Source organism: Sorex fumeus, unplaced genomic scaffold (assembly GCF_029834395.1).
Source record: "Sorex fumeus unplaced genomic scaffold, SorFum_2.1 ptg000098l, whole genome shotgun sequence".
In the NCBI taxonomy this organism is placed as follows: domain Eukaryota; kingdom Metazoa; phylum Chordata; class Mammalia; order Eulipotyphla; family Soricidae; genus Sorex; species Sorex fumeus.
Window position 1 is genome coordinate 87488132 of NW_026606155.1, and position 26746 is coordinate 87514877.

A 26746-nucleotide genomic window follows, 5' to 3' on the forward strand; every position below is an offset into this window, starting at 1 on the left:
GGAATCTGAGCTGCTGCAGGTCCTTTTGGATATTTTGGTTGATAAAACCAGGCAATCCCGCAGAGCAGGCTGGAATTTTGCCAAACTCAAGTCTTCACAAAAACTAGTGACATTCAACTTAGAAGTGAGGAAGGAGCCAGTATCTTTTTATAAATTTTAAGAGCTGGCTGAAATCCTACAAAAACCCCTAAACATTGAATGGATTTTCCTCTTCTCCCCATCCCCCCCACACAATTCAAATGTAATTTATTATACAAAGTTCAGCTTTTCTCATGAGGATTTTAATAATTTAAACACCATGTATGAATTTCTTTTCACAAAAGTTTATAGATGTCCTCCCTATTTTGCTAAGCATTTTTTTAAATTTTATTGAATTACCATGAGATAGTTACAAGCTCTCGTGTTTGGGTTACAATCACACAATGATCAAACACCCGTCCCTCCACCAGTGCACATTCCCCACCACCAGTATCCCTGGTATACCCCCACTATCCCCTCTTTCCCACCTTCCCCCCACCTCCATGGCAGACAATATTCCCCATACTCTCTCTCTACTTTTGGGCATTAAAAGGTATTTTTTTCTATTGAGTAATTTATCACAGGAGATTAAAACTGGGATAAATTTAAAGTTTTATTTTTTAAAAATTTAGTTTTACTTAGCTTTCCAGTACCTGCATTCACAAGCAACAATTTTTTCTTGTTATAAAATTCTGAACAAAGTGCTAACACTCCATAGCTCTTTTTTGCAGGGAAGGCACATCCATTGGTGCTCAGGGATTATACCTGGCACACTATTCATGATGGTGGTGCTAGGAGGACCATGTGGTCCTGACAAAGCCCAGGGCTCATGCATACTTGCATATACTCTAGTCCTTTGCGCTATCTTCCCTGCTCTTCATAGTTTTCTTCAGGGCATTTTTCACAGTGCTGTGTGTCATGAATTAATACTAATAATATAGTAATACTGGGATCCTCATCCAAAGGATGAGATATTGTTACCAATATTGGGATCATTAAGAGATATCTATGAGTGTCAAAGAGAGAATTTGCACATGGCTGAGCTCAGTTCAATTCCCCTGAGCACTGCTGGGTGTAGCTCAAAAATAGAAATAAAGAAAACTATTCTATTTTGGGGTCGAGAAATAGTATAGGATTAAGGCACTTTCTTATATGCAGCCAACCCTGACTCAATCCCAGCACTATATATGGTTTCCTGGCATAACTGATCCTGAGCACAGAATCAGAAATAGCCCCTGAGCATTGCCAGGTGTGGCCATCCTCCCCTTCAAAATAGAGATATCTGTAGCCAATCTTTCTGACATTGTCCTTGGCAACAAAGAGTCTGCTATATTTATACATATATAAAAAATACACATACATAATTTTAGTACTATTTTAGCTTGCATTTGCAGCTGTAATTAATAAAATTAAATTCTAGCAGGGCCTGCAATCATAGCCTGAATTTCTGTTCCTACCATCTGATCCCCTCCCTATACCAATCAGATCTATTGTCTAGCTTCTTTGTCAGGCTTGATGAAAGCAAAGCCTGCGTTTAACTGCTGCTGACCCTTACACTGTGGCTCTGTGCCAGTTAAACACTCATCTCCACAGTTGCCATGGAAACTGTCCCCATCTTTCTACAATCTATTCTAGCTCAACACCTCCCTGTGGCACTCTTCTGATTGCAAGAGGCCTGTGTATCTCTCCAACGCCTTTTACCAGATTCACATCTGCAAATGGTCGGAGGTGTAGCAGAATACTGTCTCATGTCACATAGAGCAAGACCCGATGTTGTCAGTCCTCTTTATTTCTCTTGTAAGAATGAGTTGTTGGGGGCCGTACATATTGCAGAATGGAATGACTGCTGTGCTCTAATTATAGCACAAATTCCAGGATAGGCACCAGGATTGCTGTGAAGTATTTAACATGCAGACATTGTCCAAGCCTTCGCAGAAGAGGTGAGTCAGAATGTGGCTCAGAGGCAGCCTTGGTGAACCAGAAACTGTGCTCCTTTCTACCAGCTGTACTATCCCAAGTGTAAGTAAGGCATATGGTATTCCCCAAAGTGCTGCTAAAGTACCTGGTGAAAGACAGGCTCTCTGAACATGACAGAATGATTCACTTTACGGAGTAAAAGAGTGCGGAGTAGGTGTTAGGACCGTAGGTCTGCGCAGTGCAGATTGGGTGGTGAGGACAATTGGGGAGTGGGGCAGGCATCAGCGCTTTTACAAGGTTGTTTCAGTCAGTTATAAGACACCGCCAGCCTACTCAGTCCTCTTGCAATCGTCTGGTTCTTTGGTTTTGGAAGAATCAATCTCTTCTTGGGTGTAAACATGCTCTATCAGGTTTGAGAACCCCCTGGAGGGAATTACAGCAAAGTCCCTACTTCGCTGTGTCATGTTACCTGTCGGGGAAGGTTTGTCCTGGGTTTTACCCAAATCCCCCTTGCTGCAGTCTGAGCTCACTGCACCCAGCGGAGATGGAGAGGCGCCAGCCTCTAATCTCAGAACTCAGGGCCGGAAGGTCGTTTCGTCCCTCCACACTGCGCAGCCTTCCCGAGCACCCCCAGGAGCAAGGGCAGAGAGGGCGGGGACGCCGAGGACGGAGCCAAGGATTCTGACGGGCAGCGGTGGGGAGGGAGAAAGAGAAAAAGCGCCAGACGATAGCTAGATAACACAGGCAACCACCGACACAGACGGAGACGAGAGAAAAACTCGGAGCCCGAGAGGGACAAGATGGCTCCCCACAGTTCCGGCGGGGCTGCGGAATTGTCAGAGAGCAGTCGCCAGGCAAACGTTCTAGCTAGAAGCTTCTTCGGGGCGCCGAAGCAGTCCCTTAGAGCCCCCACGTCCGCTCCAGTCAGAGCGAGAGCGCCCTCAGGAGAACGCGCGAGGAACGCGGGTCGCAGCCCACACCCCGAGCCGCGGGAAGCCGCAGAGCTCGAGCGTGCGCCGCTGCGGCTCCAGGACTCCGCCCCCTGACAAGCAGCAGCCAATGAGCGGCGCCAGCCGCCGGCCTTTAAGAACCGCGCGCACTCTCCCTGCAGCGAACGCCGCCGGCCTAGCACCTCGACGGAGTTTCCATGGAGACCGAGGCTGCGCCCGGGTGGCCTCGCGGCGTTGCCATGGAGACAAGTCCCGGGCTCAGGCTCGGAAGCCTTAGCTCTCCGCAGGCTCAGAACCCCGCGGAGCCGCCTTGCGATGCGGGAGCCGCGGTGGCGGCGGCTCGCTGGGACCTGCGGAAACATTCTTTGCTTATCGTGATCGGTGATATCGGTACAGAAAGTCAACTGAGGGCCGTGCGAGCCCACCTTGAACAAGGTGAGCCTCTGTCCTTGTTGTGCTTCGGACATCCTTCACCCCGCGCTTCTCCGGCATCTGCATCCACCTCCTAAGCCTATGTCTGCCTCCTCCATCCCTTAGTGTGCGTTACCTGAGATCTGCGTGCCCAGTTCATCTGAATCACTAGCCCCTAACACCAGCATCTTCTCTGTCATGTATCCGCATCCTCCTGCGTACCTAATATCTTGCTTCTCCAACCTTCCCTCACAACCAGGAGTTCTGTATTCTCCCAGGTGGAAGTATCTCTGTGCATGCAGCCCCTAGAGCCCCTCTGGCACGACCCACTCCTGCAGTGTCTCGGGCCACATGTCTGAAAGCCCTCATCATCCACTGCAAACTTCTTGTTTCTACTTAGTTTCTTCTTTAAGGTCCCCAACAGTCACAAAGTGTTTTCTAAACGCTATGATAAGTCTCTCATCTTCCAGCACCAGCAACTAATCTGAGCAAGTGACCTTCCTGGCCACAAGCACCTTGGTCTCCACCTTCCTCCCCAGTTGCCCGCCAGTGTCGCAATGCTGCGGAGCCAAGGTGCAACTCAGCTAGCTGCAAGGGGTGGAGGCAAGGAGGGGGCGACAGGAGAGTCTAGAATCCTACTAAACTGGAAGATCACATAGGAAGCCCCAGTACCTGGAAATGGGTTTCTGATGTCACTTCTATCAAAATTGAGCAAGGTTTTTTGGGAGAGGAAACACAAAGTCTTGCTAAAAGCTTACTCCTGGCTCTGTGCTTAGAGATCACTCTTGGTGATACTCAAGGATTACATGCAGTGTCAGAAACTGAAACTGGGTTGACCGCGTGCAAAGCGAGCACCTTACCTCTATACTATCTTTCCAGCCACCACAATTATGGGAAATTATAAGAAAATTCTTACAGAGAAACTCATAAATTACTAAGATTAGCCTTTTCTCTTTCTGGCTCCATCAAAACCCAAGAGAAAATACAGGAGATAACTATAGGAATTAGCTAGCTACCTTTTTATTAATTTATTGGGGCACATCTGACTATGCTTAGGGTTCACTCATGGTTCTGTGCTTGGGGATTATTCCTATGTGGGCTCAGGGGATCATATGTAGTGCTGGGGACAGAATCCAAGTCAGTCATGTGCAAGGCAAGAGCACCTTAAATGTGCCTTGCTATCATTCCACTTCCTCTAGCTACCATTTAAAAAGACATTAGTGGAGTTGATTATGGCAGCCATTCTTATCCCCTCTGTTCTTTGTCCCTTCTGTGAGCCTATTATGCTCTCTGAAATCTACCTCACCATCACCTTATCTAGAGCCTTCTTTCTTTTTCTCTCACAGGAATTCTCTCCTGGAACATTGACTTATCATCCTTTGACTTGAACCAAGAATTGAGACTCTTCATTACCAGGCACCTAGCTCACTTCTCCACAGAGGTTAAAGGTTAGAACAATTGTCACTTGTCCTATTTGTTTTGTTTTGGGGTCACAGGTTTTAGTGCTGTGGTGCTCAGGTGCTTGTGGTGCTCAGGTGCTTGTAGTTCTGTGCTCATGTCCCACTTTTGGTGGGACTTGGGGAAACCATACAGGATGCTGCTGATCAACTAGGTCTGCCTCGAACAAGGCAAGTGCCCTACCTGTGCTATCTCTCTGGCCTTTATCTCAGTCTTTTGGGTGAGGATTAGTCACAGAAGGTCAAAGTTCCAGTGCCCCCTGGCAGACCTAGACTTGTGGGAAGTTTGAGTCTAGGGAAAAGAGAAGGATTCCAGAGGAGAAAGTTGCAAAGCTCCTCAACAATCTACATACCTCTTAGATTTTATAAGGAGATAATAATATGTACGAGGGAGTCTGGAGACTGTAATTTCTACCTGAGAAGAGAGTGTTTTAAGGATAGCTGTTGATACACACTTAGGGAAAGAGGTACTTCTCCTGAGCTTTTATGCAAAAATTGTGTGTGTGTGTGTGTGTGTGTGTGTGTGTGTGTGTGTTTCCCGTTCTGGATAGCCCAGCCTTATTTTACAGAGGACTCTGAATCCTCCATTCACCTTGCCAGACTTCCCTCATGTAGTACTTTCCCTTGGGTAACCCTGCCTAGCCTCTAGTTTCAGGATTTCAAGTTCTCCTTTGGTGCAGTCAACAGATCTCTACTGCCATGCAGAATCCTATATCAAAGGCTGATGAGAATCAATTCTAGAGCCTAAATAGTAACAATAACTAGTTACTGTTTTTGCTACAGTAAATAGTCTCTGTTCTTGTCTTGGAGGTTTGACTCTGAGATCAAAGCCCACAGGTTGCTGGGTTTGTTTTTGGTTTTGTTTTGCCACACCCAGGAGTTCTCAGGGCTTTCTCCTAGCTCTGCACTCAGGATCACTCTTAGTGGGGCTCAGAGACCTTATGTGGTGTGGAGATCAAACTGGGTTGGGTGTGTGCAAGGCAAGTGCCCTACCCTTTGTACTATCACTCACAGTGTACAGTTCTATTCTAGGTGGGAGAAAGGGCTAGAAGGTTGAGTAAAGCATTTTAGGAGCAGTCATTCCATAACGTCTATAGAGAAGCTGCAGAAAGTCCTATATCTCATTACTGTGAAACTTTTGGGTATCTGCTCATATGCTGATGCACCAATCCATGCAGCATGTTATGGAACATGTTATCTATCCAACTCGCGCTGGGAGAGAGCTTAGCAGTCTTAGTACGTGACTTGAATGTGCAGAGACTCAGGTTTAAACCCCAGCAACTCATTTTCCCATCCCTGAGCTGGGTAGAGCCCTGGATGTCCTCCCCTGTCCTGCATCCTTGGTATAACCTTGGCTGTCCCAGAGCTCTCTTGGGGTTGCCCTTGGTGATCCTCAGCACTTTAGGGCCCAAACACGATCATGTGACTGGGCCTGAGCATTGAACTATCCAACCCGCTGGCTGAATATTACAGGGAGTGGTCCCCAAGCTCAGTTCCCTTTGCCTCCTGAGCACCACTTAGGGAGCACCCCCCAAAATAGTCAATCCAAATTCATTGTCACTGCCATCAAGTCAGTGATTTTGAATATTATATAAAAAAATTTCAGTTATACAGTATGGTAGTCACTCCCCTTCTTTTCCTTCTTCTCCTGCTGTGAGATCTTTGGTCACTTTCCTGATCATTGACTCCTCTAGAAATGCTCTGGGAAAGACGCGAAAACAGGCTAGTATGACTGTTATCCACTAATACTGCATTATCCTAGGGTTATGTGCAGCATTTTAAAAATGTAAAGCTGGCATCCCCCTAATGCTGGCTTCCTGTAAAACTATCCATTCACTGTTTAAAACTGCTTTCTGTTCAGAATCTTTAATGTCACGACTCCCTCCATGAGCACAGTTGATTGATAATCGTTTTACCACTTATTATTTTCCTAGGAACTTTGATACAAGGCTAGATAAAGGGAAGAGATGATGAAGTTAGTGACTGAATTTAAGGATTATTTGCTGATGCTAATAATTCAAATTGAGAATATGGTGATAGCTCAAAGGGCTAGAAGACATGCTTTGTATGTAGGCAACCCAGCTTGGAATCCTGGCACCACATGGTCCTCAAATACCAGGACCAACCCCTGAGTAACAGAATAGGATTTAAACCCTATAGTGTTTGAACCCCCGGCCACTACCAAAAAAAAAAAAAATCACACTGAGTTTACGAAGCTTGTCCTTTCGGCCATGGAGGCTATAGAGAGAGGTACTTTCCAGAATGATGTAAGAATAAACTGAACTGGGCTGGAGAGTGAGTGTAGATGTGAAGGTGTTTGCCTTGCATGTGGCCATTCCTAGTTCAGCCCCAAGCACCACATATGATCCCCTGAGCACTATCAGAGTTACATCAGGGGTTACTCTTGAGCACAGAAACAGGAGTAACCCCTGAGCACTGCTCGGTATAATATCCACCCTCTACCCCAGGGCTGGAGCGATAGCACAGTGGGTAGGGTGTTCGCCTTACAAGCGGCCAACATGGCCGACCCGAGTTCGATTCCTCCGCCCCTCTCGGAGAGCCCGGCAAGCTACCGAGAGTATTCGATATGCCAGACACAGTAACAACAAAGTCTCCAATGGAGACGTTACTGGGCCCGCTCGAGCAAATCGACGATCAACGGGAGGGCCTTTACCTTTACCCCAGGGATAGAGACAGATCATCATGACAATGTCCAAATCTAAAAAAAAAAAAAAATCAATATGCGTAAGTACCTTAGAAGCCCCTTCAGGACATCCCTCATTTATACAAATGAAATAATAAACAGTTAACCAAATTACTGAGGAACCCTTTGCAGAAATGCTTGGGAAGGCTTTGCTTTTTGGGTCACACCCAGCAGTGCTCAGGGTTTACTCCTGGTTTTTCACTCAGGGATCACTCCTAGTGAGGCTTGAAGGTGTGGGGGATCAAACTTGCATGCAAGGCAAGCTTCCTGACCACTGTACCATCCAGTCCCAATATTCCGTTGTTTTTATTTTTCTGGCTTTAGGGTTATACCCACCAGTGATCAGAATTTAGTCCTGTTTCTCTGCCCAGGGATCCCACCTGACAGTGCTCAGGAACTACGTGTGATACTGGAGATCAAGTCTGAATTGGCCATATGCAAGGGAAGCTACTTACCCACTGTACTATGTTTTTGACCCTTTGGGAAGACAATTTTTGGGAGATGCATAGTTCCTCTCAGGCACATCTCAGGAAAAAGCACATATATAAATACCTACTATATCTTTTCAATCAAGTAGTTTTGCCAGGATATCCTGAAGGGACTTCTACGATACTTAAGCATACTGATTATTTTAGATTTGGACATTGTCATGGTGACCTGTCTCTATCCCTGGAGAATAGTGAAGAATTTCCTGGAAAAACCCACATGACTCAGGACAGCCGCAGCCCCACCCCTGCTGGCTCCTCTTTCAGCTGTCCCCACAAACAACGGACAGCCTTGAGCAGCTGCAGACACTGCCCCTCCCTTCAGCCTCACATTATTGGAGAGGCAAAGGGAACCAGGCTGCAGGGCGGCCTCAAGGAAGGGGAAAATTTTGTACCTCCTGTCCTAATCCTCCCTGGGTCCCATCCTACCCCCCCAAAGGACCACCATTCTTCTCTGTCTCAAGTCCTGGTCCAAACTACTGAAATCAGGGGCAAAACGTAGGTTGTATAATCCTACACTGACGGGGAGAGTGTAATTATTTCTAGAAACTGCCCCCTCAACACCAACACATGCAATCACAAAATTAGGGGACCCTATGAAGAAGAGTCAGTAGCTCAGCTCCTTCTAGTGGTAAAATCAAGAAAGGATTTTCCAAGGTGAATATTGCACCAGACGGTCACCAATAGTGTGTTGAAGGCTTCCATTTTGACCCCCGTGAAAAAACTACAGCTTCTGCGTGTTCTAAAATAAAAAACAAACCTAGTCTTTTGCTCATAAAATAAAAACAGAACAAACTTAGAAACAATTAGAAAAATTAATGGAAGCTAACTTTAGATAGCATTCAGATTCTTCTACTACTGGATTCCTATAGGAAAAGAAGAGGCTTCACAATTTGTAGTTCATAATTTATATTCTAAAACTAAAAATCACAGGCTGAAGGACCAGTTCGAAGCCTTCTTGTCTTACTCTCCATTATCATTGATGGGCTCCGAAAGAGGTAGTCCTGTGACTTTGATAAAGATGAAAGTCATCGGGGGCTGGAGAATTAGTATAGTGGGTAGGGGGCTTGCCTTGCATGTGGCTGACCTGGATTCAATCCTTGTCCCCCCACTGAACCCCCAGCATTGCCAGGAGTGATTCCTGAGTACAAAGCCAGGAGTAACCCCTAAGCATCCCTGGGTGTGACCTACAAACAAACAAACAAACAAATGAAAGTCATCCTGAATTAATAGAGTAACTTCACAGTCCAAATTTCTTACTGTTGGAATCTCTAGTTTTGGGTTTACATGGTCTGGTCTGAGATTCTGATTTCAGATTTCTCTTGTCACCTAGATGATCTCTCATAAGTCTTCCTCAAATGGGAAACAGACTTTCAGTAACATTTGTGCACTGCAGATTCAGAATTTTAAGAATGAAGCATCTTTTCATCCTTTGGGGGGGGGGGGGGCAGGTTGGGAAGTGCCACACCCTGCAGAGCTCAGAACTTACTTTCGGCTCTGCATTAAGGAATCATTTCTTCGGGGGTTAGTGCTTGGTTGGGTACAGGGGATTGAACTTTGATTAGCTGCATTTAAAGCAACTGTACTTACCTGTTAGGTCCCCAGCCTTTTCATCTTTTATGACAATTTTCACAGCATTGTTGGAAAATGGTGCTATAATAGTCCAGGAAGCAAACTATACGAGGATTAGTAAAATAATAAAGGCAGATCTCAAATCTAAGACTTCTGAATTCTCCAAACTCAAGCCTTTCTAGCAGAGCCTAGTAATAGGAAGGTGAAGGACTAGTTGTGGTGAGCAGCTTCTCAGAGGCTGAGGCTGAAGGAAACTCCATATGAGTTGAAACTTTGTGTCTGGACCCTGGTGGTTGCTACTGTGGGTGGTAGGGTTCCTTCTGCACTGGGCTGGGAAATGTTATATTGTCATTAAGCCAGTTTAGCACACTCCAGACAGCCTCCCCAGATTGTGGAGAGGAGATAGCTTTGAATTGGGAGGAAATAAGAACTATGAAACTGCAGGAGGGAGGTGTTTCCCGTTTGTGATGCTCCAAACTCAGTCTAGTTTGGATATGTATCTCTGCAGATGGTCTCCTCTCGCCCAATGCCGGGCTGTTGCCATGTTGCTGCTTTGCATCCCTGATCTGAGCAAGGATTCCTCCCCCCTCTGCTGGCCCCTCCTCTCCCTCCCCTGGCTGGTGACTCAGCTCCTCCTCTCGCTGGCTGCAGTGATTGGGGGATGGAGGATGCTGAGAGCAGAGACTATTTTGGCTTCTCTGACCTTCAAAAGCAGCTTTTGGCAGCCTGGGGCAAGGGTGGAGTTGGTGCTGGGGTTCGAGTGGGTGGATGTCTGCTTGAGTTAGCCGGAACTGGGAAGGTTTGATGGAAGGGAGGAAGGGAGGGCAGGACTCTGTGAGAGCCAGAACATTGGAGGATCTCTGCTGGAGCTCTCCTGATTTTACCCGCTTTGAGCCTAGCACTAAACATCTAAGAGTGGATGTTAGGAGGATCGAGATAGTGTAAGACAAAGACTTTAAAGACATAGATGAGGCCAGAGACTAGAAGAGAATAGGACCCAATGCAGTAGAATCATTTTGTTATATATACATTGTTTTAAAAAGGTTTTTTGACCACACCTGGCAATGCTCAGGACTTTCTCCTAGCTCTGAGCTCAGGGATCATTCCTGGCAGGGTTCAGGGGAACCATATGGGGTGCTAGGGATCAAACCTAGGTTCGCCTTGTCAAGGTAAATGCCCTACCCACTGTACTATCGCTCTGGACCCTTGATATATATATTCTTATTTAAAAAAATATTTTCCTTTCACTGCCCCCAATATGTATTATATAGTTGGGGTGTTCCCCCCCATCCCCACCCAGCAGTGCTTTAGACTGACTCCTGGCTTTACACCCAAGGGTCACTACTGACAGGTTCAGGAGAAACATATGAGACTCTGGGGATCAAACCTGTGTTGGTGGCATGCAAGGCAAGTGACCTGACTGCTGCACTCTTGCTCTGGCCCCTATAGTTTTTTGTTTTTTTTTAGCTTTTTGAGTTACACCTGGTGATGCACAAGAGTTACTCCTGGCTTTGCACTCAGGAATTACTCCTGGCAGTGCTCAGGGGACCATATGGGATGCTGGGAATCGAATCCGGGTCGGCACCGTGCAAGGCAAACGCCTTACCACTGTGCTATTGCTCCAGCCCCAGCTTAAACCGATGAGAGCATTGTAATATTGAGTAATTGCCCTATAGTGGGAAAGTCTGGTGAAAAGCTGGGGTTCAGCTGATCGTTCTTCAGTCCCTTCTGTCACTAAAAAGCAGGAAGCCGCCCTACCTCTGCCCAGATTGCCTGCTCAGACCCAGTCAAGGTGCCTCTGTGGTCAATGCTGCTTTGGCACAGAATTGCACATGGCTCCCAGGGTCCCTGTGCCCCACCCCAAATAGCTAGGAACCATGTATCCACTCCATTAGTTCAAACCACCTCTAACCTAAAGAGACTTATTCCTGCCCACCCCCAACCCCCATTTCTGTGGCTCTGCCTCAAAAGCCAGCTTAGCTCAGAGCATGCCAGTCCCCAGCCTTCCTCTCAGTCCCTTCAGACTCCTTCCTCTTTCAGGCCTCCAACCTCTTTGTCTCCAGCTTCTCCAGGGACTGAAGGTCATTCCCAGGGTCCGAAGGGAGAGAGAGCAGATGGTTCCAGAGAGAAGGGGGGAGGGCCCAGGCTGCCCTCCCTTCCATATTCCGGTAATGTACCCTTAGCATGAGACTTTAGTCTTTGAGTGATGCTGAAAGAGTATTTCAAGCAGACTTGGGGGTGGGGTGAGGACACAAGGGCTTTTGGGGCCACTGGAGACCACTCTGGTTGGGTTGCTAGACAGTGCCTCAGCTCCCCCTGAACTAAGCAGACGCACTAAAGCACTGACATTATGAAGGCAAAGAAACAGTTAAGTTTCCAGTGCCTCGTCATGGACCAGCCCCTCTTCCCCGCCCTGGCGCCGCCCTCCCCATCCAGCAAGCGCCCCCCCCCCCCACTCCCACCCCTAGTGCGGCAGACTCTTCCCCGAAGCTGCCGGCTGAGGCCGGAGCTGCAGCCTCCATGAGGGCTCCGCACGGCACCCCAGGGTAAGAACTGAACCGACTCGCTGGGCTTGGCAGGGGGGACCGAGGACGCGGTGATGCGGAGGTGGGATGGGGTCACGGGGAGGGAGTTGGTACCTAATCTGTTGTGTCTGGAACTCGCCTAGAGGGCTGGCTGGTTGGGGATGGTGAGAGAAGACGAACGTTACTGGCCGTGGGGCCAGGCCGGAACCAGAACCGGGCAGAGGCCGGGAGGGACTGGGACAGTCACCTCTCCGCCAGGGCTGGGCTGGGCAGGCTGGGCTTTGTGGGAGATGTCGGTCTCCGGCAGCCGCATGCGGCGGGGTCACTGGCTCTACCCCTCAGCCTGGGGAGCTGGAGGGGTTTGCGGGCTGTGTCTTTGGTTTTGGGTGAATGACGAGGCGATGGGGCCAGGCCCAAAGGGAGGGTCTGTGGTGTCAGCTGCTGGTCGGCTCAGCTGCTCGTGGGGACGCCGGACAGGGAGGTTTCGGCTTTTTTTAAAACCTCCTCTCAGTAAGGGAAGGTGGGGGATACGATGCAGAAGCAAAGAAACGGTCCTTAGGATGTGGCACCCCCGCCCCAGCCACCAGCCTGTTTGCAGAGGGCTCCCCGCACCCCCGTTCCCTGCGACGCGCCTGAGACCGAGGCTCAGCACCCACCCCCTCCGGCCCCCTCCGGAGATGGAGCGCGCTCGCTCGGCCGCAGCTGCCTCGCATTCCCAGCGCTGTCAACCCACATGGTCCGGGCCTCGGCCCCACCCCCACCGCGTCTCTTCTCCGCGGCCCAAGATGGGGACTCGAACCGGCGAGCCCGTTTCTCCCCCCTGCCGGCACCCCCACCCCACCCCCCTGCAGGGCCGCCAAGAAAATGACTTGTCATGCTGGGGTGGGGGGTGGGGGCGGGGCCGGCGCGGCGCTCAGCGCGCACACTCGCACGCACTCGCACACTCACTGCGGCAAACTGCAGCTGCCCGCGCCCCGCCCGCGCCGCGCTGCGGAGACACCTGCCTCCCACCGCCCGGCCCGCGCGCCCCGCGCCCGCCGCGCAGAGCACTGCCGAGCGGGCCGGGCGGGCCGGGGGACGGCGGGAGAGCCGGAGGGAATGTGAAGGGCGTTCTCCCAGGCCCGAACAGCAGGGGTTACGAACTGGTCACGGACGAGTTGGTTGCAAGTCAGACCTGGCGAGCACACGGGCAGCGGTCGGGTCTTGTGCCCTTGTACTGAGGACGGATCTGGAGAGGAGAAGGTGATCAGCTGCGATTGGCAAGGAAAGGAGTCCTGGGGGAGGGAGGGGGGGAGAGCAAGTCCGTCCGTACCCCGGATATGTGGTTCTTTTTCTTTCTGACCTTCCTCAAGTGTGAGACGTGTGTTGGAGGGTGCTGTAGGGCAGGAATTAAAATGTAGCTCTCTAAATGGGAGCTGCTCAGGCTGCTCCCGGATTCTTGCGTGGTATCACTTCTCTGCCCCTGCCTGATTCTGAGCTGACTCTCACTCTCAGAACAGACCTCAGAGCTTCCCTTCAGTCTCACAGGACTCCTAGTGGACCCTTCTGTCGCCACAGGGTTGAGTCTCAGCCTCATTCATGGGTCATTTCCCTTGCAATCTCAATCTTTCTTCTCTCTCTCTCTCTCTCTCTCTCTCTTTCTCTCTCTCCTGACAGTGGCCCCCAGGACCCTCTAGTGTATGCTTAGAAAAAATTAAGAGAAGGATCACAGGGTTACAGAAGAGACTCTTGGAGCATCTTGAGCACCCGACCCCCTACCTTTACCTTTACCTCCAGCTGCCCACTCCCCTGACCATTCATTAGCCTTTCCTGACCAGTAACAGTAACAGACAGCTGATGCTGTGCCAGCTGAGAAGGCTGAAGCAGGAATAGCAGCCTGCTGCCAGGTGTCTTCTGTCTCACCTGCAGGCTGTCTCTGTCTCCTTCCCTTGTTGCACTCCTAGCTGTTCCACCACAGTCTGGAGCACGCACGGAAGTAGAAGGGGAATTTGAGGCCTGGGAAATGCTGTGAATCCCTGCTTCCCTATTTATTTCTTGTTTGTGGCCCTTGAATTCCCATTTCCACAGTAGCAGGTCTGTAGGAGAGGAATGAGTATGAGAAGAGAAACTGATCACTTGGGGTGGGGTATCCCACATGGGTTACTCACTTTTGGGGGACTCTGAGGATGGATGTGGAGGTGAAGTGGAGAGGGAGTGGGGAAGGGTTTGGGGGACAATATAATTGTGCACGCTTGTGAGTACGGGCTTGAACTCTGAGAATCCAGAGAGTACACAGTGGTTGTCTCTTTACTTTCTGAATTATAAAACCCTAAGGGTTAAAATGACACAGAGCTGGGGCCGGCACACAGTGGGTAAGGAATTTGCTTTGCACAAAGCTGTGTTCGATCCCTGGCACCTCTTATGGTCCCCACAGTCCAGTGAGTGATTCAAGAGCCCAGAGCCAGAAGTAAGACCTGAGCAATGCTGGGTGTGCCTCCTTCCATTAAAAAAAAGAAAAGAAAAGAAAAAGAGTTTTTGGAAGGGGATTTCTGGATGGATGGGGACATTGGAAAGGAGGATGGGGAGTCCGAGGACACTCCCCAGATGCTCAGATGGGCCCTTCTCTATCTCTTGGTTCCCATTCTGCTGGCATGAAAGCCGGGACAGAGCAGAGAGCTGAGAGAGGATCCTGGTCCCGGGAGCCCTCCCTTCTGTCCCTTCCGCCTAGCCTGCTGCTGCTCCCTCCCCAGGCAGCACCAGGAGCTTAGTGCTCATGAGAGACAAAGGCTTCTTGTCACCCCAACTGTCTGAGGCTGTGTTCTAGTCCAAGGGGGTGGGGACATTGGGCAACAGAGGGTGAGTGAAGGGAAGGAATATGGGAGAGGGAAGGAGGAAATGCTGAGAAAGGACTGGAGGAAACAGTCTTTGAACCTTTTCCAGGAATAAATAAAGTAGCAGGATCTGCACAGCCAAACTTCATTACTCCTTAAGCCATCTCCTGATAATACCTTCTTTGCTGTTCCACATAATTCTCATTTTAGTGCACACGTGCATGTGTGTAAAAATTCTTGCATCTTTCCTTCAGGCCAGAGGACCCTTTCCCACCAGAGTGAGACCCTAGAGACCATCGTCTTGGTAAACCCCAGTGCGGACAGCATCAGCTCCGAGGTGAGGCCAGTCAGCTCTACATGAAGTACTGTAATCTACCCTTGCCAGTGCTATGCTTTAAGGTCAAGAATTCCTAGACTTGGCAACTTGGCATTAAGCCAGCCGCTCTGCTATCTCAGCTGCCTCACAGTTTGCATCTCAATGTGGTGTTTGTCCTGGTAGTTCTGAGTGGAGGGCGAACTTTTTTCTGAAGAAATTTAGGCCTTTCCCCAACTTTACTCCATCTGTGACCTCCTCCCCTTCTTCCATTCTAGGTTCACCATCTTCTTAGCAGTCCAGCAGCTCACAAACTACTGATTCTAAGTGGGCAAAGTTTAGAACCCGGCGGAGATCTCATCTTACAGAGCGGCACCTACTCCTTCCAAAACTTTGCTCAGGTCCTTCACAACCCTGAGGTAAGTTCAATGTCTGAGTGCCTGGGAAGAAGAGATTATGGGGTAGGACTAGATTAAGGGGTAGCTGTGGGGAGGGATCAAGGAAGCAAAGATCTCATATTGCTTGATCACTGGGAGCCCTGGTAGAAGGGGAGATTACCTCAGAGAGAGGTAGAGATTGGCAGATTGACTCTGACTTGATGGCCTGATCAAGCTTTATCTCCTGTTCCTCTAGCTTGCCCAATTGCTCAGCAATAGAAACCCTGGGACCCAGGCCTTCCTCACCGTGTCCTGCTTAGGGGAGGGTGACTGGAGCCACCTGGGACTCTCCAGTTCCCAAGAGACCCTGCACCTGCGGCTAAACCCTGAGCCCACACTGCCCACCATGGATGGTGTGGCTGAGTTCTCTGAGTATGTCTCTGAGACTGTGGATGTGCCATCCCCTTTTGACCTGCTAGAGCCCCCTACTTCAGGGGGCTTCCTGAAGCTCTCCAAGCCTTGCTGCTACATCTTCCCTGGAGGCCGTGGGGACTCTGCCCTTTTTGCTGTCAATGGTTTCAACATCCTGGTGGATGGTGGCTCGGATCGCAAGTCCTGCTTCTGGAAGCTGGTGCGGCACCTGGACCGCATTGACTCGGTGCTGCTCACACACATCGGGGCTGACAACCTTCCAGGTATCAATGGACTCTTGCAGCGCAAAGTGGCCGAGCTAGAGGAGGAGCAGTCCCAGGGCTCTAGCAGCTACAGTGACTGGGTGAAGAACCTCATCTCCCCCGAGCTTGGAGTTGTCTTCTTCAACGTGCCCGATAAGCTTCGACTGCCTGATGCCTCCCGGAAGGCCAAGCGCAGCATTGAGGAGGCCTGCCTCACTCTGCAGCACCTCAACCGCCTGGGCATACAGGCCGAGCCTCTGTACCGCGTTGTCAGCAACACCATTGAGCCCCTGACTCTCTTCCACAAGATGGGTGTGGGCCGATTGGACATGTATGTTCTTAACCCTGTCAAGGACAGCAAGGAGATGCAGTTCCTGATGCAAAAGTGGGCAGGCAATAGTAAAGCTAAGACAGGTATTGTGCTGGCTAATGGGAAGGAGGCTGAGATCTCTGTGCCCTACCTGACATCCATCACTGCTCTGATCGTTTGGCTACCAGCCAACCCCACCGAGAAGATTGTGCGTGTGCTTTTTCCAGGAAATGCTCCCCAGAATAAGATCTTGGAGGGCCTGGAAAAACTCCGGCACCTGGACTTCCTGCGCTACCCTGTGGTCACCCAAAAGGACCTGGCTGCTGGGGCTGTGCCTGCCAACCTCAAACCCAGCAAAATCAAACAGCGGGCAGACAGCAAAGAGAGCCTCAAGGCCACTACCAAGACAGCTGTGAGCAAGCTGGCCAAACGGGATGAGGTAGCTGAAGAAGGAGTCAAGGAGGCTCGCTCAGAACTGGCCAAGGAGTTAGCCAAGACAGAGAAGAAGGCAAAAGAGGCATATGAGAAGCCTCCAGAGAAGTCGACCAAGTCTGACAGGGTTAGAATGGAGTCAAGTGAGGCGCTAAAGGCAGAGAAGCGAAAGCTGATCAAAGACAAGGTGGGGAAGAAGCACCTGAAAGAAAAGATATCCAAACTTGAAGAGAAAAAGGACAAAGAGAAAAAAGAGATCAAGAAGGAGAGGAAGGAGCTCAAGAGGGATGAAGGGAGGAAGGAGGAGAAGAAGGATACCAAGAAGGAGGAGAAGAGGAAAGACACCAAAGCTGAGGTCAAGAAGATTTCCAAGCCAGACCTAAAGCCTTTTACTCCTGAAGTACGTAAGACCCTCTACAAAGCCAAGACTCCCGGGAGAGTCAAGGTGGACAAGAATCGGGCTGTCCGTGGAGAGAAGGAGCCGTCCTCTGAGCCCCGAACACCCCCAGCCCAGAAGGGGGCTGTCCCACTCCCGGTGGTCAGTGGGCACCGGGAGCTGGTCCTTTCTTCACCTGAGGATCTCACACAGGATTTTGAGGAGATGAAGCGTGAGGAAAGAGCATTGTTGGCTGAACAGAGGGACGCGGGACTAGGAGAAAAACCAGACAGTAAAGAGGAGACTCCCCCCTGCACAGCCATCAACGGGACACCTCCCTCTGTCCCAGGGCTGAAACTAGAAGAACCTGTGATAAAGGAGAAGATTGTCCCTGAGGAACAAGGCGACAGAGAGAAAGGTCAAGATTCTGGGGTTGAAACTGAGGGAATGAAAGACAGCTGGGAGGAGAAGCAGAAGGAAGCACACAGACTAGCTGAGAAAACAGAGGTCCGAGAGGAAAGTGAACCTGAGGTAAAGGAGGATGTGATAGAGAAGGCTGAGGTAGAGGAGATGGAAGAGTTGCACCCTTCAGATGAGGAGGAAGAGACCAAGGCTGAAAATTTTTACCAAAAGCATATGCAGGAAGCTTTGAAGGTAATGCCAAGAGGCAGGGAGGGTCTTGGTGGCCGGGATCTGGGACTCCATGGCAAGGCCCCTGAGAGGGAGACCTCATCTTTCCTAAGCAGCCTGGCCACACCTGCAGGGGCCACAGAGCATGTCTCTTACATCCAGGATGAAACAATTCCTGGTTACTCAGAGACTGAGCAGACTATCTCAGATGAGGAGATCCATGACGAGCCAGAGGAACGCCCAGCTCCACCTCGATTTCCTGCCAGCACTTATGACCTCCCTGGGCCTGAAGGTCCTGGCGCCTTTGAGGCCACCCAACCCGCAGATAGCACAATTCCTGCCACCTCTAGCAAGAGCTGTGGTGCTGCTGAGACTGAACTTACCTACTCCCCTAACATAGTGGCCGCCCCTTTGGCAGAAGAGGAGCATGTGTCCTCAGCCACCTCTATCACTGAGTGCGACAAGCTTTCTTCCTTCGCAACATCTGTGGCTGAGGACCAGTCTGTGGCTTCACTCACTGCTCCCCAGACAGAGGAGACAGGCAAGAGCTCCCTGCTGCTCGACACCGTCACAAGTATCCCCTCCTCTCGCACTGAAGCCACTCAGGGTCTGGACTATGTGCCCTCAGCTGGTACCATCTCACCCACATCCTCACTGGAAGAAGACAAAGGCTTCAAATCACCACCTTGTGAGGATTTCTCTGTGACTGGAGAGTCAGAGAAGAGGGGAGAGACGATGGGGAAAGGGGTACCTGGAGGGAGAGCTGTGGTAAAGGAAGAGGAAGAAACTGCAAAAGCAGCAATGTCTGAGAAGCTGCACAGTCAGTATGGGGCCCCGATGTTTGGTGTCCCTGGGCACACCCCGCATCACGGGGAAGGAGTCCTTGGAGAAGTGGAGGAGCGCTGCTTCAGCCCAGATGACAGCACAGTGAAAATGGCTTCTCCGCCACCATCTGGCCCACCCAGTGCTACCCACACACCCTTTCATCAATCTCCAGTTGAAGAAAAATCTGAGCCCCAGGACTTTGAGGAAGCAGGCCCCTGGGGAGACACTAAACGCACACCAGGTGTAGGCAAGGAAGATGCCACAGAGGAAAAACCTAAAGAGGAACAGGTGCTTCTTCCCAGGAGCCCCCGGGCTCAGGAAGCCCCCATGAGCATTGATGAGGGATATCCAGGATGCACCATCCAGCTCTTGCCAGAGCAGGACAAAGCAATTGTCTTTGAAACTGTGGAAGTAGGAGAGCCCTCAGTCCCATCTCGAGAAACAGAAGCCCTTCCCAGAGATTTGAGAACATCACTCCAAGAACCTGGAGAGCCTCAGAAAGATGACATGCTCCAATTTCCTGACCAAAGCCTCTCTCCTGACGATGCAGAGTCCCTCTCTGTCCTCAGTGTGATCTCACCAGTCACTGCCCACCAGGAGTCCAGCATCCGGTCTCCCTGCGGCCTGCCAGAGCAGCACCTACATAAAGGCCTTTGGCCACAGGTTTCCCCAGAAGACACCCAGTCCCTCTCTCTCTCAGAAGAAAGTCCCAGCAAGGAGACTTCTCTGGATATCTCTTCTAAACAGCTCTCTCCAGAAAGCCTTGGCACCCTCCAATTTGGGGAACTGAGCCTGGGAAAGGAAGAAAAGGGGTTGCTAAAGCAGCCTGAGGACACCTCTCACCATCTCGCCCCTGTGTCTGTTCTAGAACTTCATGCAGCCACAATCTCACCCCCCACAGATGAGACCACTGGATATTCTGCACAGGCAGATCTCACTGATGAGAGCCCTGACAGAAAATTATCTGCTGGCTCCTTCTCTCACTCTCAACTGTCAGGCGATGAGAAGCACTCAGCCAGGGTGACCACCAGCCCTGGTGAGCACATCCTGACCCCTGAGAGTTCCCTCACTCAGAGCCCTGAGTCTATGCCAAGCCCAGCAATGGAAGACCTTGCCACGGAGTGGGAAAGCAAAGTTCCAGAGGTGAAAGCCAGGCTCCCGGAGCAGAAGGACAAGGGACCTGAACCAAATAATGCAGTCCAGCAGCAGAAGGATGAAACTCTGGAGAAGGAGGATAGTGTCACAGAGCAGAAGGATACAACAATCAACTGGAAAGATAAAGGTCTTGAAGAAAAGAGCAAATCCATGGAACAGCAGGAAAAGGCTTCTGAACAAAAAGGCAGAGATGTAGAACAAAGAGACACGGCCCTAGAACCTACACAGAGTGACTCAGAACAAAGAGACAAGACCCTGAAACTGGAGGACAGAGTATTGAGAGAGAAAGATGAAGCCTTAGGACAAATAGTCAGAGACTCTGAACCTAAAGACAAAGTTCCAGAGGACAAGGCACCTGAATATGAGGCTAAGGCCGTAGAACAGATAGACAAAGCCCCTGAAAAGGACAAGTCTCCAGAAAAGAAGGATCAGGACTTAGGACAAAAATACTGGGCCTTGGGACAGAAGGATGAAGCCATGGATGAAAAGAATAGAGCTGCTGAAGGGAAAGCTGAGGCTCTGGGAGAGAAGAGCAAAACCCTGGAGCCGAAGGATCAAACAGTGAAACCCAAGGAAGACATCCTAGGGGGAAAATCTCCAGAAAAAGGCAAGGCTGTGGAGGAGAAAGAAGATGTTCTGCTGGAGAAAACCCAAACTCTGGGACTGAAAGAGAGTCCGGGGCTAGGGGTCAAGACCCAGGAACAGGAAGAGACATGCTGGCAGGAGCAGGACCTGGCCCCCGAGTGGAGGGAAACCACTCTGGCACGAGGAGAGCCGGTGGGAGAACACAAAGAGCCTGTCCCCACCTGGGAGGACACCTCTAAGCAGGAGGACAGGTACTGGCAGGGCAGCGAGGACGTGGCCCTGGAACAGGACAAATACTGGGGGGAACTGAGCTGTGAGCGGAAGGTCTGGTTCCCCCACGAACTGGATGGCCAGGGAGCCCGGTCACGATACACAGAGGAGAGGGAGAGCACATTCCTTGATGAGGGGCCAGAGGAGGAACAAGGAGTGCCCCGCCTGGAGCACATGCCCCAGAGTCCCTGGGCCTCAGACTTTAAGGGTTTCCAGGAGGCCTCACCACAGAAGGGTCTGGAAGTAGAGCGCTGGCTTGCTGAGTCACCAGTCGGGCTGCCACCAGAGGAAGAAGACAAGCTGACTCGCTCCCCTTTTGAGATCATCTCTCCTCCTACCTCCCCACCTGAGATGGTTGGGCAGAGGGTTCCTCCAGCCCCAGGACAGGATAGCCCTGTCCCAGAGCCGAAGCCTATGTCACCCATGAGGAATGAGCCTGCCACGCCCTCCTGGCTGGCTGACATCCCACCATGGGTGCCCAAGGATAGGCCCCTGCCCCCCGCCCCCCTCTCCCCTGCTCCAACTCCCCCCACACCTGCCCCTGAGCCACACACTCCTGCACCCTTCTCCTGGGGCACAGCCGAGTATGACAGCGTGGTGGCAGCCATGCAGGAGGGGGCAGCTGAGTTGGAAGGTGGGCCATACTCTCCGCTGGGGAAGGACTACCGCAAGGCTGAAGGAGAAAGGGAAGGAGAAGGTAGGCCAGGGGCTCTAGACCACAGCCCCCACAGCTCCAAGGTCCCTGAGGCCAGCGAGAGCCACATGGCCAAGGAGCCAGAGCAGGTAGAGCCGGAGGAGAGAGAGCCCACACCATACCCTGACGAGCGCAGCTTTCAGTACGCAGACATCTATGAGCAGATGATGCTCACGGGGTTGGGACCTGCATGCCCCACGCGGGAGCCACCCCTTGGAGCAGCTGGAGACTGGCCTCCCCACATTTCAACCAAGGAAGAGGCTGCTGGCCGGAACACCTCTGCAGAGAAGGAGCTTTCATCTCCTGTCTCGCCCAAGAACCTCCAACCTGACACGCCTGCCTTCAGCTACGCGGCCTTGGCGGGACCTCCCCTACCCCCCAGACAGGAGCCCGAGTCTGACCCTAGCGGGTTGCCCAGATTCTCCCCACCTGCTGTACCCCCTCGGGCTCCCATCTCACTGAGCAAAGGCCCGAGCCCCCCTCTGAATGGTAATATGCTAAGCTGTAGCCCAGACAGGAGAACCCCATCCCCTAAGGAGTCAAGCCGAGAGCACTGGGATGACAGTACTAGTGACTCAGAGCTGGAGAAGGGGGCTCGGGAGCAGCCAGAGAAAGAGGCTCAGCCTCCAAGTCCCCCTCACCCCATCTCTGCAGGCCCCTCGAAACTGTGGCCCACAAGTGAGGCCCAGATGAGCCCTTCCTTGGACTCCCACCTGGGTCCTGCCCGGCCCAGCCTGGATTTTCCTGCTTCGGCCTTTGGCTTTTCATCCCTGCAGCCGGCTCCCCCGCAGCTGCCCTCTCCTGCGGAACCCCGCTCAGCCCCCTGCGGCTCCCTTGCCTTCTCTGGTGATCGAGCTTTGGCTCTGGCCCCAGGGCCGCCCACCAGAGCCCGGCACGACGAATACTTAGAAGTTACCAAGGCCCCCAGCCTGGACTCCTCGCTGCCCCAGCTCCCATCCCCCAGCTCTCCTGGGGCCCCCCTTCTCTCCAATCTGCCGAGACCTGCCTCCCCAGCCCTGTCTGAAGGCTCCTCCTCTGAGGCCACCACACCTGTTATTTCCAGTGTGGCTGAGCGCTTCCCTCCGGGCCTGGAGGCTGCAGGCCATAGGTCTGGCGAGCCAATCCCAGGAATGGAACCAACTGCCCACAGCCTCTGGGACTTCACTTCTCTGAGCCCAGCACCCTTAGCATCGCTGGACGTGGCCCCAGCTCCGGCCCCAAGCCAGCCTGGAGACTTGGACGATGGCACCATGCCCTCCCACCTGGAGTACTCAGGCGTACCCACCAAGAAGCCCAACCCCTTCCAAAGTCCCTCGGGGGATTGTGCCACCAATGGCCCAACAGAAACTAGCCTCAACCTCCCAGGTCCTCCCCCAGCCAAGGTGGAGAAAGAAGAGGCTGAGGCCTGCCCTGCCTGGGATCGTGGGGCCTGGCCTGAGGGAGCTGAGAGGAGCCCTCGGCCTGAGACACTGGTGTCCCCTGAGCAGCCATTGTTCCCTGGAGGTGCCTCTGAAGGCCGGCCCAGAAGTATCTCCCCCGACATGGAGGCTGGGCCCCAGGGATGTGCTGCTGAGCCCAGGCCCCACCGTGGAGAGCTGTCCCCATCCTTCCTGAACCCGCCTCTGCTCCAGTCCCTGGGGGACAGTGATCCCTCCACTGAGGAAACTCGGTTGGTAGAAAGAGGGGGAAGGCGCCGGGTGGGGGGGCCTGGCGTCACAGGGGGACCATGCCCTGTGGCTGATGAGACACCCCCAACATCAGCCAGTGACTCAGGCTCGTCACAGTCTGATTCTGACGTTCCTCCAGAAACTGAGGAGTGTCCCTCCATCACGGCTGAGGCAGCCCTCGACTCAGATGAAGACGGGGACTTCCTACCTGTAGACAAAGCTGGGGGAGTCAGTGGAACTCACCATCCCAGGCCTGGCCATGACCCACCCCCTATCCCTCAGCCAGACCCCCACCCAGCCCCTCCTCGCCCTGATGTTTGCATGGCTGACCCCGAGGGGCTCAGTTCAGAATCTGGAAGGGTAGAGAGGATCCGGGAGAAGGAGAAGGCACAGGGCAGAGTAGGGCGCAGGCCCCTGGGCAGGGCCAAGCCAGCATCACCTGCCCGGCGTCTGGATCTTCGGGGAAAGCGCTCACCCACTCCTGGTAAAGGACCTACAGATCGAGCATCCCGGGTCACACCCCGAACACGCAGCACTCCAAGCCAGGTCACTGTGGCCGAGGAGAAGGATGGACACAGCCCAATGTCCAAAGGCCTCGCTAATGGACTCAAGGCAGGACCAAGTAAGTAAAACTTGGAAGGTCAGAGACTATGGGTTTGGACTGGGGATAGTTGGTCAGAGGCTCCAGGGGTGGGAGGGAAAGGAAGAAGGTGGCCCCAAATGGTCTGTTCTCCCTCTACAATGAGTCTTGGCTTGTCTCCACAGTGGCCCTGGGTTCCAAGGGTGGCTCTGGCCTCCCTGTTTATGTGGACCTCGCCTATATTCCAAATCACTGCAGTGGCAAGACAGCTGACCACGACTTCTTCCGTCGAGTGCGTGCATCCTACTATGTGGTCAGTGGGAATGACCCTGCCAATGGTGAGCCAAGCCGGGCTGTGCTGGATGCCCTGCTTGAGGGCAAGGCCCAGTGGGGAGAGAATCTTCAGGTGAGTGGTAAAGGGCATCACAGAAGCAATAGTGGGATCCACAGTTCTTTCCCAGGACTGAGCCCTTTCTATGGGCTGCGAGATGATACCTGTTTCCCCTGGGCACACACCATACACACACACACACTTCCTTTCCAATCCTATCCCTTTCACACTGGCATGTCCTATCTCCTAGGTGACTCTGATTCCTACTCATGACACGGAAGTGACTCGTGAGTGGTACCAGCAGACTCATGAGCAGCAGCAACAACTGAACGTCCTGGTCCTGGCGAGCAGCAGTACCGTGGTCATGCAGGATGAGTCCTTCCCCGCCTGCAAGATTGAGTTCTGAGAGAAGCACTCTCCATCCCCAGGCGCCACTCCCCCCGCTCCCTTAGAGAATGGCTGTTGCAGAGTCCTTTGGGGTCGAGAGAGATGGGAGCTGGGGGTGGGGCAGGAGAACTTGGGCTGGGGACTTGGGCTGGGCTAAGTGGGAGAGGTTGATCTTTGCCCCACCCCATCCATACCTGAGAGGAGTCTCATAACCAAAAGTGCATGGTTAGATTAGGGAGAGGGTACAAAGTTAAGCTAAGAGGTTATCTGAGGCTGGGGTAACCCTCTCTCCTGGGACTGCAAAATGCTGGTAATGGATGGGCAGTGAGGACAGATCTCAGAGGGCAGCCTTCTGCACAGAGGGAGAGCAGATCCCCAACCCCAGGGGCCTCTTAATCTGAACCTATTTATTTGGCATCCCAAGGAAGGATTTCTAAAAGTATATTATGTGACCCGGGGGCAGGATACTGCTAGCAAAGTGCCCAGAGCTGTGTCCTTTCCTCCATCTCCCATCTCCTTATCCAACAATGCCTGGGTTCCGGCAGGGACCAGGGGTACAGCGCTGCTACACCATCCCACTGCTTCCCTACGCATCTGAATGTCTCACTTCAAAACTTGAAGCTCTTTTGATCAACAGACTGGTGAGAGAAGAAAGGAGCTAAGCCTCCCACCCCTTGCTTCATACTATTCACATACAGGGCTGTGCCCGGACCAGGCCTGCTGAGCAGCATACAAAGGGACAAGGAGAGCCCAGCTCCAATTCCCGAACTCTTCCAGAACTCTTCCACGCTCCTGACCCTCTGAAGTTTTCATCCACCCATTTCAATTCTACTGCCCTCTTCTCACCCCCTGCTTGGCTTCTCTGCATGTGGTCATCCGCTGTGGCCTGGTGTGTAATGGGTTAAAATTAAGCCACTGCCTGACATCCCAACATGACACCCCGACAATGTGTAACTCCTCCAACATTCCACTCTGCCATCTTGCAGCTGAAATGGGAACACTGGCTGCCTTTCCAGCCCCAAACTCTTGGATCTGGAGGTGGAGGCCATGCCAGAGGACTTGGGGACAATGAGAGGGAGGAAGAAAAGCAGGAGAGAAAGCTGAGCCACAGCTGAACTCCTACTAAAAGAGATGAAAACAGGCTGAATATAACCCCCAGAAGAGGACCTCGCCCCAAGCAAGCCCATGAGCAGCCCTGCCAGATCACTGCTGGACCAAGAAATCCAGACACTTGCTCTTGTCAGGGCTTGGCTTTTCTGCCAAATGACTGTGGAAACCAAAATAAGCCCACCCTGTGTTCTTCCTCACCCCCAATTTCCCTGTGCTGCTGTGCTCTGCTCCTCCCCACACTTCCCTGCTATAGTTCCCAGCTGCTGTAACAGAGCCGCGTCCAACTCTAACAATAAATCAAGTTCATTATAGACCCTGTAGTTCTGCTTAGGCTTTTTCTGACTCCACACCTTGCTTAGTAGTGGGTGCCAGCTTCTCCCTCTCTGCTTCTCTCAGCATTGTCATTTATCTCAAAGTCTCTAATAGCTGGGAGCTGTTGCAGAGCCCAAGGAAGTCAGAAAACAGGATGCTGGAAGGGAGAGAAGGTCATAGGGAGCCAGCAAAACCTGAAAATCGGTGAGAGCGCCTAGGGTGGGGACTGACATTTTACTCAGGGAAGGAAAGAGGAACAGGACTCCATCGAAGGGGATCTGCACATCAAGTGTAGAGGACCCAATAACCAGCGTCTATACCTTGAATAGGGACCACCAAAGAGGTAAGAAGTTGGGGGTCAGAGGGAAAGCTCCAAGGGCTGGAGCACACACAAAACATGTGGGAACCCCAGGTTCGATCCCCACACCAGATGGTAACCTGAGCACTGTTGGGAGTAGCCTTGAAGCACTGCACTGTGGGTAGCCTCTGAGTACCAGCAGGTGTGGCCCCAACACCAAGCCAAAAGATAAGAAGTTGAGGGGCCTACAAAATACAAAGTTCACTGAATGATAAACACCTCTTACTGAGCCGGCAGGATTTAGTCTTGGGAATATCAGGAGAAAATGAGCTGTGAACATGACTATAAATGAGGATGGGCCCATGTGAGCCCTCCCAGTGATGATGGGCTCTCAATGAATAGGGATAAAAAAATAACCCATTTGTAACCATTTTCGGATACTTCAAAGCATCAGAGTGAAAAACTAAGAGGCTGATTCCAAGTAACTGGTTAGAAAGGTATATATCCTCTGTCCACACAGAAGTTTACTCCCCCACAACACAACTCATTTAAGACACTTCAGAATAGTGGA

General features: G+C 51.8%; 1 protein-coding gene across 1 annotated transcript; it reads left to right on the top strand.

The window, feature by feature from the left end:
• Positions 1–3043: 3043 nt before the first annotated feature.
• MAP1A (microtubule associated protein 1A) lies at positions 3044–25878 on the top strand. Its single transcript, XM_056134089.1, has 7 exons — positions 3044–3320; positions 4643–4744; positions 15104–15186; positions 15441–15581; positions 15796–23779; positions 23923–24143; positions 24319–25878. Exons 1-7 carry the CDS (start codon positions 3083–3085, stop codon positions 24472–24474), a joined length of 8925 nt encoding a protein of 2974 aa, XP_055990064.1. The 5' UTR covers positions 3044–3082; the 3' UTR covers positions 24475–25878.
• The last annotated feature ends 868 nt before the right edge of the window (positions 25879–26746 follow it).

Excerpts from the sequence above, each read along its gene's own strand:
- MAP1A (XM_056134089.1), top strand. The coding sequence starts at position 3,083 with ATGGAGACCGAGGCTGCGCCCGGGTGGCCTCGCGGCGTTGCCATGGAG. Across the intron at positions 15,582-15,795 it reads AGGTCCTTCACAACCCTGAG|CTTGCCCAATTGCTCAGCAA; the intron begins GTAAGTTCAATG and ends CTGTTCCTCTAG. Across the intron at positions 23,780-23,922 it reads TGGACTCAAGGCAGGACCAA|TGGCCCTGGGTTCCAAGGGT; the intron begins GTAAGTAAAACT and ends TTGTCTCCACAG.